Source organism: Erigeron canadensis, chromosome 8 (genome assembly GCF_010389155.1).
Source record: "Erigeron canadensis isolate Cc75 chromosome 8, C_canadensis_v1, whole genome shotgun sequence".
Classification (NCBI taxonomy): domain Eukaryota; kingdom Viridiplantae; phylum Streptophyta; class Magnoliopsida; order Asterales; family Asteraceae; genus Erigeron; species Erigeron canadensis.
Window position 1 is genome coordinate 23,912,447 of NC_057768.1, and position 14,914 is coordinate 23,927,360.

General features: G+C 33.4%; 1 protein-coding gene and 1 long non-coding RNA gene across 11 annotated transcripts; both read left to right on the forward strand.

Annotated features, from left to right (window-relative positions):
- The first annotated feature begins 3,437 nt into the window (after positions 1 to 3,437).
- Positions 3,438 to 5,945, forward strand: LOC122579461. Of its 9 annotated transcripts, none has more exons than XR_006320648.1 (7): positions 3,438 to 3,847; positions 4,137 to 4,200; positions 4,311 to 4,483; positions 4,565 to 4,778; positions 5,113 to 5,172; positions 5,310 to 5,393; positions 5,659 to 5,945. It is a non-coding gene; the product is annotated as an uncharacterized LOC122579461 (long non-coding RNA). The 9 variants fall into 9 exon arrangements; XR_006320641.1 differs by having other exon boundaries at positions 4,650 to 4,778; XR_006320644.1 differs by having other exon boundaries at positions 4,403 to 4,483; positions 4,650 to 4,778.
- A 5,414-nt stretch (positions 5,946 to 11,359) lies between these two features.
- Positions 11,360 to 14,021, forward strand: LOC122578543 (zinc finger CCHC domain-containing protein 10). 2 transcript variants are annotated; one of them, XR_006320521.1, is made up of 3 exons: positions 11,360 to 11,460; positions 12,655 to 13,629; positions 13,792 to 14,021. XR_006320521.1 is itself a non-coding variant. In XM_043750520.1 (2 exons), exon 2 carries the CDS (start codon positions 12,715 to 12,717, stop codon positions 13,540 to 13,542), a length of 828 nt encoding a protein of 275 aa, XP_043606455.1. In that variant the 5' UTR covers positions 11,360 to 11,460; positions 12,655 to 12,714; the 3' UTR covers positions 13,543 to 13,786. The 2 variants fall into 2 exon arrangements, 1 of the variants encoding a protein (XP_043606455.1); XM_043750520.1 differs by lacking the exon at positions 13,792 to 14,021 and having other exon boundaries at positions 12,655 to 13,786.
- Positions 14,022 to 14,914: the final 893 nt, after the last annotated feature.

The window sequence follows — 14,914 nt, forward strand, 5'->3', positions numbered from 1 at the left end:
TCAAAATAAGGGTTATATATATATAGGGGTGAGTTATTTTAAGAATCATTAAAAAGAAAGAACGCGATAACCAATTTCAGTCCTCCATTCATCAAGATCAAGAAGGGTATGATTGTCATTATGAAAAAGTCAACATCTCTCTCTTTCTTTCTCTTCTAATTAAATTAACAAAAATATCTAATTCATTAAAAAACTTTTATCTCACAAACCGTACATCGTTAGATGGGAAAAAAAAAGCATGGGTAGTCTTGAAATTTCGTACTCTTTCATTAGAGATGCAATTCGATATACTTTTGAAGACTTTTTAAATTTCGTTTTTTTTCCCCATCTCGTTCATCCTACACATGTGTAGGGATAAATAAAAACCACTAAAAGGTTCATCCTACACATGTGTAGATTCATCCTACACATGTGTAGGTTGAACAAAAATTATAATTCAGAACGGGTTTCGTCTTTAAGCATATTCATAAACCAAAGCTAGTGGGGGTGATAGATCATTGAGGGTGATAGGTCATAGGGTGATAGGTCATAGAGGATGATAGGTCATAGGGGGTGACCGGTGATGGGTGATCTACCTAACGGGCTCCGCCCTTAGCCGCTATGGCTCCGCCATGGACCGACGGGCTCTGCCCTTGGCTACCATGGCTTCGCCATAGTTTGACGGGCTCCGCCCTTAACCTTCATTGTTGTGTACATATGTTCATTCATCTTACACATGTGTAGGACAAGTGGAAAACACTAAAAGGTTCATCCTACACATGTGTAAACATCAAAGAACAATAATTTACACATGTGTAAGATGAACGTGATGAAAAAAAAAACGAAACTTAAAAATTCGTCAAAAGTATGTCGAATTGCATCTCTAATGAAAGATGACGAAATTCTAAGACTACCCATGCTCTTCTTTTCGTTTAACGATTTACGATTTGTGAGATAAAAGTTTTTTAGTGAATTAGATAAAATTATATTAATTTAATAAAGTAAGAGAGAGAAAAAATAAAGAGAGTGACAAATACCCCTCCAGTGTTGGGAGGGGTTTTTTGTTTTTAATCTAGTCCATCCATTTTTTTTGATCCAAAGGTGGAGAGGGTTTCTTGAGTTCTTTTTTTTAAGGGTTCTCAAATAATCCCTCCTATATATATATATATATGGGGACAATCAAATAAAAACAGTTTTAAAATAAGAACGGTGATAACACCTTAAAAACATCATTTTGATGCATTAAAGGTCTATAAAACTGACATAGTGCATAACTAACTATCATTATTTAAGTGTTTAACAACACATTGATTCATCAAAATTGAAAAATCACGTTTTTTGTTGGATGCATCCATCTTGGATGCATAATCATCAAAATGATGCATCCAACAAAAAACGTGATTTTTCGATTTTGACGGATGAATGTGTTGTTAAACACTTAAATAAAAACAATTAATTATGCACTATGTTAGTTTTATGGACTTTTAATGCATCAAAATGATGTTTTTAAGATGTTCTCACTGTTCTTATTTTATAAGAGTGTTCTTACCGGAGTGTTACTATATATATATATATATGGTAACTTTTCAATGAATTTTGAGGTACAAAAGTCGTTCATAAGGTTTAGGGTCGTTTGGGGTGTATTTGGTTAAGTTTTGGAGGTTAAATAATGAGTTTTGTGCAGAATCGGGGCTGGCTGCGGCGCAACTAGAAAACAGTGACACTTAGTTGCGACGCAATTTGGTAGTTGCGACGCAATAGCGACATAACTTTCAAATGGCCATAACTTTTGAACCGTAACTCCGTTTTTAACAAATAAGCTATCCACGGAATCGTGAAAGAGTCTACTTTCTAATGGTAATATTTTTAAAAGATTATGATAATGTCAAGGATTTTGATATTTTTTTTATTATTTATATTATATAAAGGCCCCAGAACGCTAAAACAGAAAGGTTAACTTAGTGAGTGAATGTTGAGTTCCGTCGAGTTATGTAAGCCCTTATGTATTAAACAAACCTCCAATGTATCAAGCATTGTCATGAGTCATGTTTATAGGTATTTAGGCTTGAGTAATGACCATAAGTAAGTGGGTACTTGTTATCTCATTATGTTGTCTAATGATTATAGGTAGTCGGAAATACTTGCAAAGCTCAGTAACTTGTGTTATCATTTGTTGTGCTCTTCAACGAGGTAAGATACACTACTTTGACACGCTGAGGGTTCAACAAAAACATAGTTTTCATATAATAACTTCCCAAATGGTATCTTGTTTGCTTATGGGTATTCGGGATTATATGGGAGGTGATATGGGCTATGTAGATGTATATTGAAGCCTGAAATGCTACTAATATGATATGTACTGATATGAGATGATATGTATGCTTAATAGATGATATGAAATGATATATGATATGAGATAATAGATGTTTTGCAACGATATATGACATGAGATGACAGTTGATATGAAATGATGTACGATCTAAGATGATAAATGATATGCAATGTCGTAATGATATACGATATGCAATGATATATGATGATGTACGAGATGTAACAATGTATGCGATGTCATGATATGCTATGAAATGCTATGTAATGTCTTGAGATGAATTGAAATGTGTTATATGTTGATGATATGTAAAATGTGCATGACTACATGGCTTGTTCATCTAGTTCACTAGACTTATTAAGTTGCCATGACACGTGCACATTTAAGGGTCAAAACGTAAAAAGATGATATGTGATGATGTTTAGGTAACGTGGACACCTAAAATATATGTGATGTAAACCGAGCTCTTATATGATATGAAAGTGTTAAGCTTAACTCGTACTTGCCCTTGCTCGGCGGGTGCGTATATGGTTGCTTGGGTGGCTCCTTGCAACATAATTACGTGGTTTGAGTATCTCCGGGTGGCGTGATTAACCACCAATGTCTTTGAACATACGGACTACTCCAGGATTGGCTTGTCATTCCTTAACGACATTGATGGACCGCCGTAAGGCTTATCCATCTAGTCGGGTGTGAGGTTCCCTGTTAAGTCTTATGACCGCCTACACATACTTACACCTTATATGTGAAGAGTAACTTATGTCACGCCTAATGTAAGTGACTTATGTCACACTATACGACGATGCTTATATGTTATATGTAAAGTAAAAGATGATTAGGCACAGTTAGGTGATTCAACCTATGATGATGATGTTTGATGCGATGATATGTTATAGATTATGTGATGCATCGATGTGATATGTGCCTTGACGATGTAATTACACTACTAGAAATAGAGCTATCAATGACCCGTTTTTTATGACACACGCTAATAGATGATGCACAAAATGAGAAGTCATAGAATAAGGGTCATTACGAGTAAAATTTACCCTTGGGGACGCATTTTAAGAAGTGTCATAAAAAAAAAGTTGGTCTAACGCGGAGTAAAGTGACACTTTCTTAAGCGGCAACCCAAAAAACTCAAATCACTTCTCCAAAAATTAAACCCTTTCCCCCAAAACCATCCTATCCTTCCTTCACCTCCATTCACCCCCCCTGATCCTAATCACATCTCCCCCATCATCCCCACCAAAGAACACTTAATTTCCAACCCTAAATTTCACTCCCTCAAACCATTACCAAAAAACCCTTAATTTTCTCCTCCTCTGCCGTCACTAGCCGAAGAATTCGAAAAGGCACAGCTCTCCCAAACCCTTTCCAATCCGTTCACCACCACCGGTCTACCACCACTGCGTTTGCCGCTGCCTCCAACCATGGCGACGGCTCCAAAATGGAAGCCCAAAATCGAGCGACATCGCCTACACAAAATCGAAGCCCCAAAATCAAAATCCCCAAAACCGATTGCATGTAACATAGTATGTATGTATATTTATGTATTAAAATAGATTAGGTTTTATTTTAATTGATCACTTTTTTATGTTTTTTTTTATTATGTTCAATTTAGAGCTTTTTTACGTCTATGCTTTTGATTGTTTAATTATGGAATTTTATGTTAGAAATTATAATCAATGCTTTTTTAATGTTTAGTTTAGGGGTTTTTAATGTCTCTACTTTTATGTATTTTTTTAGCCTGTTATAATTTTTCTATTTTTCACTTTGTTAGCTTACTAAAAGTCATTTGTGTGTTGATTTCCTTTTGTTACGGAAGAAAAAGGCAGAAAAGGTCTACATAATACAGAGGCTACATACTATAGAGGCGTTATTTTCACTTGGTTAGTTTATGTGCATTTTAAATACGATTATTTGGTTGTTTTGCTATATTTGATTATTTGTATTAAAGGCCTACAGAATCTGTGATTTAGTATAAGAACATTGTTTGCAGAGTTTGAATCATTGCTTTACGAGGGAAGTCTCTTATGTCATCCTTGGATTAGCGTTGGACAAAATCAGAATAGGTTTTTTGTTTGATTTCAGGTAGATGGTGAACGAAGGGTTGTTGGTGCTTGCTGCCAGCCTGCCATGTTACTAATGGATAATGATACATGCACATACGAGGTAACTAAGTAAAGCATTATATATTTTTTTCGTTAGTTTAATGCATTAAGTTATAACATTGTTTTATTGGTTCATCAATAGGTTTGTTATAAGCAATTACTCATTTCAACTCACAAGTATGAAGTATCTTTATCTTTGTCAATTGGAGTTTTGTATTGTGTTTTAGATATGCTTAAAGAAGTTTCCATAGTATTCAAATTGAAAACGGGCATGTTTGATTGGAGCCAAATTTTAAGGAGAGAACTAAAGTCATCTTCAAATCAAACAAAGTGTTAGTTTTTAAGTCACTTATCAGGTAAACATGAGACCCGATATGTTTACTTTTATCATCTTTAGTTTTTATATCCACCATTCTGAAATATTAGGTTGATACTCAAACCCAATTGGGACTTCCTTAAGATGAGGAAATCTTGAGAGACAAGAATTAAGTATTATCTGGAATCAGTGTTCTTGGTTTGGATAGGTGATGCAAGACCTAATAAATTTAGTTTTATCATCTGTAGTTATATCTGAACCATTATGAAATATTAGCTCAATATGCAGGTCCAGTTGGGACTTTTGTAAGAGCATTCTTGAACTTAAATTGTTCCGAATTTGAAAAGTTTCTCATACTGCATTGTTTTTTATAGGTATCGCTAATGCAATTGACTTAGCAGACCGTTTTCTTCCAAAACTACAATCTTTAAATTGTGAGTTATTTCTCTCCATTTCATTTAGCATATTAGCTCTTTTTTTGGTTTGTTTCAACTTGCTGAAGCAATATTTAGTGATATGGTGCTTTTTTGGGCATTATACTAACGCATAGTTAATGTCTTTTGTACGCTAGGTAAGCCTTTGGTTGTGACTTTTCGAGCCTATTCCATGGATCAGATAATCATTATTCTCAAACAACGGCTAATGGTATCTGCAGGTTGGCCATGCTTTTGATTCTTTTTCAATTGTTTTACATTTTACCAAGTCTTGTATGGTTTGCAATGCTTTGTGAAGTCAAAAACAGCTCAAAATATTGTAAATTTTCCAAGGAAATGTTGGAAGGATGTAGAGATTTATCTTTAAGTTTTGGAAGGATGTAGAGATTTATCTTTCAGTTTTGTATGATGTAAAGGGGTGCAACATGTGAATTCTTTGTTTAAGTTAGTCATTATCTAATTGCCTGTATTTACTTTATGCTAAAGGTTAAAGTTGATCATATGGCCATGGCTTTGTCAAGGTCTTACAAATCACCAAGGTACTGTTGCTTTATTTTTGACGAGATTGGTGGTGATAGCAATGAGTACATGGATGCGGATTTAGACGATATTCGAGAAGAATGTGCAATTTATGTGTCGAATTTCATTTTTAGGTAGAAAGTATTGTAAACCGCATTTAACTAATTATCGGTATCTATTTGGACATGAATCGTTATGTAATGAATTGGTGACGCATGGTTTTGATATATATGAAATGCGTTAATTTTGTACAATTATCAGGCAGGTTTATTATGTATATAATCAGGTTTTAAAAAACAAAAAAAATATAAAAAAAATGATTTTATAGGTTATGACACGCAAAAACATATGTCAAAAAAATGGGTCATAAAGGTTATGATTCTTTACTACGAAGGTCAAAAAAGAGTCATAAATGTGTGTCATAAGTGCGCGTCATAGACGGATGACGCACAAATGCGGGTCATGAAACTTTATGACTGGTCCTTCCTTGACGGGCATTTGTGCGTCATCCGGGCTCTTCTTGATGGGCATTGCGCGTCAAGGATGGGTCTGTTTGTAGTAGTGTTATGACTTTTATATAATGTTTTAAATGGACAAACGTTTTATAAACTATGTGTTATCTTACTTAGCTAATTTATTAGCTAACACTTGCTCTTTTAAAATGTGTTGTGCCCTCAGGTCCAACAATAGTGAGCAGGTAGATGTGAGAAGATCTGAGGCATGAGTAGATGATTTTGAAGCTGGCTGTAGTTTACCCATAGTGGCTGTTCGCATTAGACATTCATTTATGTTTAGATATTTATGATTTGTATTTATTATAATGTCGGTTGTTTAATGTTGGGCAACCAATGGATTTCCATTTAGACTTGTTTTGATGATATGGCTAGTAACACCATTTTATGAATAAACCAAACAAATTTTGATGGTTTGGACTTTTATAGTTTATTTCCGATTTCTTTTAACGCCTTTAGGCAAAAATTTTGGAAATCCATATATTTAAACATCGGGTGTTACAATTTGACCCCTTCTCACAATCAAGCTGAGAAGGGGTGATAAAATTATGACATCTTGATTGTTATTTACTTTAGATTGTTTCAATCTACATGTAATCCTGGAGGGTTATTTTGGACTAAAAGTGAAAGCTGCAAGCTGGAGGGCTGAAGATGTACAAGTAGAAGATAGAGGGCTGAATATGAAGATTGAAGATGTCTTGCCTATATATATATATATATAAAGAGAGAGAGAGAGAGGCCAGTTATAGTGAGAACCTACAAAAGGTCGAGAACTGCGAGAACCAATTTAGTCCATTAGATTAAGTTAATCAAGGGTTAATATAATCAATGGTAATTTTGTAAATAAATGTAACCAGGTTTATACAAAATCACGCGGAAGGGTATTTATGGGATTAAAAAAGAGAAACTGATTTAAATAAAAAAAATAACAAAAGAGGCGCATTTTCTTTCCCACTCGTCGAATAAAAATCACCAGGAATTTCTCCCCCTCTAAAACCTAATCTATGAAGATCCTATACAAATCGAAGATCAACGAAAAAAAGCAAAAATCCACGGTGCATGTGTACGCGACTACTATTCCGGGATCAATGGATAGTATAAATAATAGGTTTTGCATCCCTTATTAGAATGAATAACGGTAATTTGTAACCCTTTTTCCTGTGAGTTTCTTTTTTGTATATAAGTGGTGATGTATATGTGTTATATTTTGATTAAGATCTTATTGGGTTTTTGTTCTTTTGGTTTTCTGTGGCAGTCCGAAGAAGTGAAAGGATAATGATGGTGAAGTCGTTTAGCAACTACACCAATACCGAGAAAACGGCTCTAGATTTAACCGGTGGATCCGATGAAGGTACTTTCGTTAAAACTACTAAAGGTTTTGTCATTTGATTTAATTGTATATTGGGTTATTGTGAGTGACACAAATGTGTGTATGTTTTCTTAATGTTTTTATCATAATATTTATGGGAAACATATTCCTGTAGAATTCATATAATAATAAATTGATATGTGTTTTTGTAAAGGGATAACATGTGTATTTAGGTTTTTTAGGTTTCAATACCCTAATAGATATGGACACATATTTAATAAAAATTAAAAGTATGTTTAGTCTATTGTAAATGTATCTTGATAACATGTGTTCGTGGATAGGTTGGCTTATTTTTTTGTAATCTAATAAGACTGGACACATGTTTCCGAGTAAGGGATAAAACCATTCTCTATACAGTAGTAAATTTAGGTTTTTTCTTGTTTCTTAGAATGAGTTCATATGTGTGCGTGGTACATAATAAGATATCGTGTGTTTTAGTTATATTCTGTATGGGAATAATAGATTAAGTTTTACAAAGTTTTTTGGGGGGAAAAATGAGGGTTCATAAATTGTTAAGTGGCTTTTCAATAATATTTAGATTTGAATTGTTAGATTTTTTGATCTTCGATTTAGTAATATAGTATGCCATCTATAGATGTATGAATAAGTGTTGTGTTTTGACGTAGTCTATCCTTGTTCGCATGTTCGTAGATACAGGGATCAATGCACTGTTACATGTAGTAATTTGCTCACATGCTCATGGAGGCATGGTAAAAAATAAGATTGTGTGCTTAGGTTCGAATACATGTGTGTTACTATGTAGGTTTGAGTGGGGTTTCTTCTTATTAAGATATAATACTAGTTATTAATATGTGTACATCAATTGTTCATATGTGGCTTGAGGTATACACATGTGACCAAAATTGTACAAATGTGAGTTTAGTTGTACACATGTATCATGAGATATGGCGATATGTGTGGTTTGGTGTACAAATGTGTGAATCTTTGGAATATGGTCATGTGTGTGGTTCATTGTAGAAATGTGTTATGCCTGCAGTTCGTGGATCACAAATTATGATCAACAACATAACCAATTAGGTGTATTCTTGTAATGTCTACATTCGCAATATCAGTTCAAAAGGAAATTTACAAGGGTGCGTGGGCATACTCATATGAATTTGTCGAGTCAGATATTGTGAACGAAGTTTACATGGTCAAGCATTTACTTAAAGTTTCCAAATCTCAATTTGGTTTTAAGGTAAATTAGTCTATTAATATACACTTATATTTTGGATTAGATTACATGAGGTTTTGTTAATAAACATCCTATTCCCTGTTGTTGATTTGTAGTTATTAGGGTATTTGAAACAGGGACGATGGATCCGTAGTTTGTGGTTGCAACCAATTTGGACTCTATGTATACTTGTGCCTACATATATCGCGTGACGAAGAAGAAAGACATGGAAATGATACGAGACCAATACATTATGGGTTGTTGGAGGAAAAATGTATTCCCACTTCATATGTCTGAAAAACATCATCGATATGTTAGCAAGCAAGCTGAGGTAGAACACATTAGTAGCCAAGCACTTTTAAACATTAAATTGTGTTTAAGTAGGCTATGACATGATCCCGTTATGTTTTCCGATTTTGTAGACGAGGCACAAATATGGCTGCCTATGTTCCTTCCTCTAATTATATGGCTGGATTATTTATACGGTTAAAATAAAAACAAGCTAGTTTATTCATTCGTTTATCCAAGATAATTGTAATAACAAATGCCTCATAATCAATGTCTTTGTATGAATATAAAATATATCAGATTATAATAGAAAATGGTTACTGATTTTGAATTACATTACAAATATAAAAACAAAATGAACTGAATGTAAGTGTGGTAACCTTCAACCATCTCATGATATTGAAGACCAACAATCGATTCATAGATTGCATCTAATCCATTTTCTTCCTTCGTGTAAATTATAATATCATTACTATATTCCCTATCTTTTTAAACAAAACCGATAATAAATCTTTGATAAATCCTGTTGATGTATAATATGAGTTCATGAAAATAATCTAATAAAAAGGTAGAATTTTCTGGTAACTGTTGAGCAATTAATATTAACTCGGGGAGAGATTCATGGATGGTTTTTGTTTCCATTTTATAAATAAATTAAATTGTATTTATTAAATTACCATACTATCCTTACTCATTTTAATTAAATATTAGTTCTCACAGTTCTCGATAAATTGGTGGTTCTCATTTTATCTTCTGGCTATATATATATATATATATATATTAGTGAATTTTTCTTATTTGTATTTGTTCCTTCTTGACTCTGGTAGCCTGTTGTTTTTATTTTTCAAATTTGTTTTTTCAACATTTTTAACTGGGCTTTGTGTAACTGCCTATAAGAATGCATACTTAATTAATTCTTTAACCTTTTTTTGGTGATGCAAACTTTACAATTTACTTTTTATTTGTTTTTTTTTATTGTTTTATTATTAGGATTATAAGGGTATTTAAGCTTTCTTTTAAATAATAAAACACTTGTTATCTCCGACCAAAGCCCATAGCTACCTATAAACCAATGAAGGAGCTATGTGTTGGTGGTCAAGGGTAAACTCTATATTTTTAGTATTATATTTATGTTTTTATATTTTTTTTAAAGATAACTGGGAATTCCATACTGATTTAATTAATTTTGTTATTCAATTTTGGGAAATGTTAAATACAGCCCTAAGGGTTGTATTTAACGTACATAAAAATACTTGTACCTTTCATATTAAAAGTCCGTCCCCTGATTTTAATGGTAAATGTACAAATAAATTATGCACCTTAAACACGGCCCTAAGGGTTATATTTAGCAAACCCCTTTAGTTTTATGCTTGTTAGTATCATAAAAACTGCTTGACGACTCCATAATGAAATTCCTGACGTTGCCACTGCTATAAAGGTGACTCGTTAATCTTTTTAGCTATTTTTTATGCATTTACTTATATACATTATTGATATATATACTAGCACGGTACTCACACAATGCGGCGGTGGTGGCGTTGACGACGCTCCGGTGGTGAGGAAATCGACTATTGATGGTGGTGACAGTGTCGAGTGGTGTATGTTGGAATAATTTAGAAGGAGGGGCTTAGAATATAAATTATTAATATAAAGGTTTAAAGTGTAAACTGGTTCATTAATGACAAATTTTGTAAATTCCAATAACTAGAAAAAGAAAAAAGTGCTCACGGTCGACTTTCGCGGTTTTGAACCACAATAATTTGACGGTGTATGGGAGAGGTTAAGATGTAAGCAAACTGTACCTCTACCAAGATATGGAGGTTGCAAACTGTACCTCTACCATGGTAGGGAGGCTAACCTTTGCATGAAATGAAAATTGAACCCTTGACCTCTCTGTCTTCAAAGCCAGGATATTTACCATTAATTCAAACCACTCTGCTTGGTAAATTAAAAGGAGTTCTTTTTATTAAAAGAGGTTCATTGAGAGTAAATGAGTCATTTTTAATTTAACTTTTTTGTAATTATATTTAAAATTAAGAGGACTTAATATTTGTATAAAAAAGTAGAGATTAAACGGAGTTTATTTTCAATGTGATTTTTAATAAAAAAAATTTTAAATGAAAGGTGCTTAGAACTTTTATAAAAAAAAAGTAAAGATATCTATATCAATTTGTAAAAGGTTTTTAACCGCTTTTTAATTAAAAAACCATTTCAATATTTTTTTATCGCGACCAATGGTTTAGGTTAGTTTGCATTGGAGCATCCGACCCGACACATATCATATATCCGGAGTTGCATTGACCCAATCCAAACCCTTCAAACAATAAAAATATAAAAAAAATTAGGGTTTCGAAACGAAAGCTAAAATCCCAAATTTCGCCTTCACATCTTTTTATCTCTTTCTTCGTATTACTTTCGTTCGCAAGGTATGCAGTTCTTTGTTATTCATTTAATTAAATTAGTATTTTTAATTTAATTCCTCATATATTCACATCATTTATATATTTATATTTAGGGTTTTAATATGTTTGGTGTGTTTTTGCTCCTATCAATTTGATGAGATGTGATTTATATATAGATTAATTAATTAATTAATAATAGGAAGAATTAATTTTTAGGTGCATTGGTGTATAGCTCGATATTATAGAAATTATTATAAATCCATCCTTTTGGGATTAAGATGTGAATGATATGGAAAAATAACTTTTTAAAATGCTTACATTTGATAATGGGTTGAATATCTTATATTTAGGGTTTTGATTACACGTACCTGAGCGATTCGTTAGAACGATCGTGATCGAGATTGGTTAGAAATCAGTCTGATATGGTTTGTTTTTAGTAGAACTGCTATTGACTAAAATTGTATGTATCTATATATATATATATATACACACTCAAACTCTGTGGTATACATCCCTTTTGATGCTGTAGTTAATGAGGAGGTATTTGATCGTTTATTGTAGAATTGGCAGCTCTTACTTATGGATTAGTTTGATCTAAGAGTTTTATGCAGGGAAAAGATTAGTTTTTATAGTTGCATAAGTTTATATTCTTTTTATTCACGATTCAGAGGAAAACGGAAAATCAGACGGGTGTGACCTGTTTGATCCATTTTGAATATGTACCGTTTTGAGTTTTGACATGAATCTGTTTTACCCGTGACCCAAAGTGTCCGTTTTGCCACTTGTATATCAGACTAATGTATCTGGTTGCATATGCTTATTAGTAATACTGGTATAGCTTTTATGACTTTAATGACTTTACCATGTATGTTTATGTGCGTTTAGCTAGTTTATAATTTCCATCTTGGATAGAGGTGATGTATGCCAATTTTTCTTGGAATAGAACATGTTATTATAGTTAATGAGGTAATGAGCTTTAGAAACCAAGAAAGTAAGCAACGATAGATATATAATACTTATTTTTTATTTTTTCACTTATATTTGAATGCAATATAATGAACAACATATAAATCATGAATCTTTTTTAGTTGAAAACCATAATCTTTTCTGATTATTTATTGTTTTATACAGTTTTCTTGGAAAAAAGGTGGTTTGCAGGTCAACCTGATTTTCCAGACCTAAATGAACTTTTACTGATTGTGATACTGTTTGTTTCAGGTTCTGGGGCTCATTGTTATCTAGTTCTTGATTTGTTATCGGCTTTATTAGACAAAAACCATGTCGGGTAAAGAAGAAAAAGGTGGTGCACAGGATGCAGCCGAAAGAATCAAGGCCGCCACCCTGTCAGCTGCTAAGGGTCTTAGCCGTTCTCAAGCTGAACGTGCGGCAGCTGCCGCCGCTCGAAATGTAAATGCTTATGGTCAAAAAGAAGAAGGTCCAAGCAGATGGCAAGAAAGGAAAGAAGCAAAACGACAAATGTATCTGATGAGTACAGAAAAACAAGTGAGGCTAGGTGAAAGGAAAGACCAAAAAGCTTCAATGTCAACAGCCACCCATTGTCAAAAGTGTTTTCAATCTGGGCATTGGACATATGAGTGTAAAAACGAACGGGTTTACATTTCCCGGCCCTCACGAACACAGCAACTGAAAAATCCAAAATTGAGAACGCGGGGTTTGGTTTCATATGATTTAGATAATCCAGATACTGAGAAAGAGATGAAAGTTGATAATAGTGTTAAGAAGAAACACAGTAGTAAAGGTAAGAATAACAAACGAAAGCATAGGTCTAGGTCGGAATCAGATTCTGGTAGTGATAGTGAGGCTTCAGTGTTTGAATCTGGTAGTGAATCGGGATCAGAATCTGGGTCGGGTTCTTCTTCAGCAGAGAGTGATTCCAGTTACACTTCAGATTCTGATTCAGAGGAAGACAGGAAAAAGAGAAGTAAGAACAAGAAGAAGAGGGTGAAAGAGCAGAGGAAAAAGAAACACCGTAGACATAGTTCGACTTCTGAGTCGGAATCAGAATCGGAGTTATCAGAGTCGGAATCTGATTCCGATGACAGCAGAAGCCGGAGGAAGGGGAAAAGGCATAGTAGAAGGCGTTGAAGAAATTCTTACTGCTATGGAATCAGATGCAAATTCAGGTGGATGAAGCATCCAATATCTTGTATTGCTATCAGTATGGGAATTAAGGTTTGGTTTGTGTCTTCTTTATTGGTCATATTACTACTGTTGTTTCGGACAACTTATGTGTATTGCTTGAACTTCAGTTCCTGTTTCATTTTGATACTTGTAGCATTATATTGTAAACCTACCATAGTTCTTGCAATGATAAGATGTTACTTTGTTTTGCAGGATATCTTATGTATATTGTTTGATGGGATCCATATCTGTTTTATGTTTTACTAGCAAACCGATGCTCGAGTTACATGGTATGAAAGTCTATAAGAATTAGTTAGAAATAAAAAAGACCTACGAGTCAACCAAGGCCTGAATGGGCTCAAGTCCAACTTTTTAATGTCAAAGGTTATCATAAAGATCTTTTCAAGTACATGTTTGAGGAGCAAAACTGGTTATTCTGTTCATTTTTTGGAAAATGAAAGAGTACATATTATAAATGGGTCCTCTTGCCGCATTACATGAAAGGCACATATGTGAGGTCCAAGATCCAGAGTATGCCAAGTGACGGATGGGGGTGACTATTACATATCTTCCATACCCACATCTCCATGTCTTATTCTACAATGTATCTATAAATAATTCTTATATTATTTCCATAATGACTTCAACTTCATATATCACCAACACGGCAACACCACCACGGCACCACAATTTCCCCTCTTATTTCTTTCACCACCATTTCCCCCTCTTTCTTTCTTCTATGCCTTCTTCTCTGATCAACTTCCAGCAGCCCACTGGTGGTGACCGGAGATGGCGGTGGCTAGTGGTAAGTGGCATTAACCAATACTAAATAAGTTTAAGCAAATCTAAATAATAATTTAACCAATCGTTTGAAAGTGAATTAACCAATACTCTAAATATAAGTAGTCAAAATAACCATATATTATACATTATGTAGTCAATCCGTATGAGTATTAAAATTAGTATATTATATTAGAAAAAAAAAAGTGCATATGAGATTCTCAATCATCTTCCCATGTTAATTTCTTTGTAATATTTTTTACAAAATTGATAAATGTTTTTTTTTAATTGATTGATTAAAATATCTATTTGTGTAAATTTAGATGGATACCCTCGCTTATATAACGAATTAACGAACGAGTAATTCTAGAGTGACAAACTTTTTATTAACAAATATTTTACAGACTTGCAAGGCTTGTGATGTGGTTTATCCAAACCATTCTTTCTTATTACTTAAACAAAGTTAAGTAACCTAGGTTAAAGAAACCGTAATTAATTTTTTCCTCCTTTTTATTCCATCATGGTATACCTAATATTTCAAAGATACGAAAACAAA

Excerpts from the sequence above, each read along its gene's own strand:
- LOC122578543 (XM_043750520.1), top strand. The coding sequence starts at position 12,715 with ATGTCGGGTAAAGAAGAAAAAGGTGGTGCACAGGATGCAGCCGAAAGA.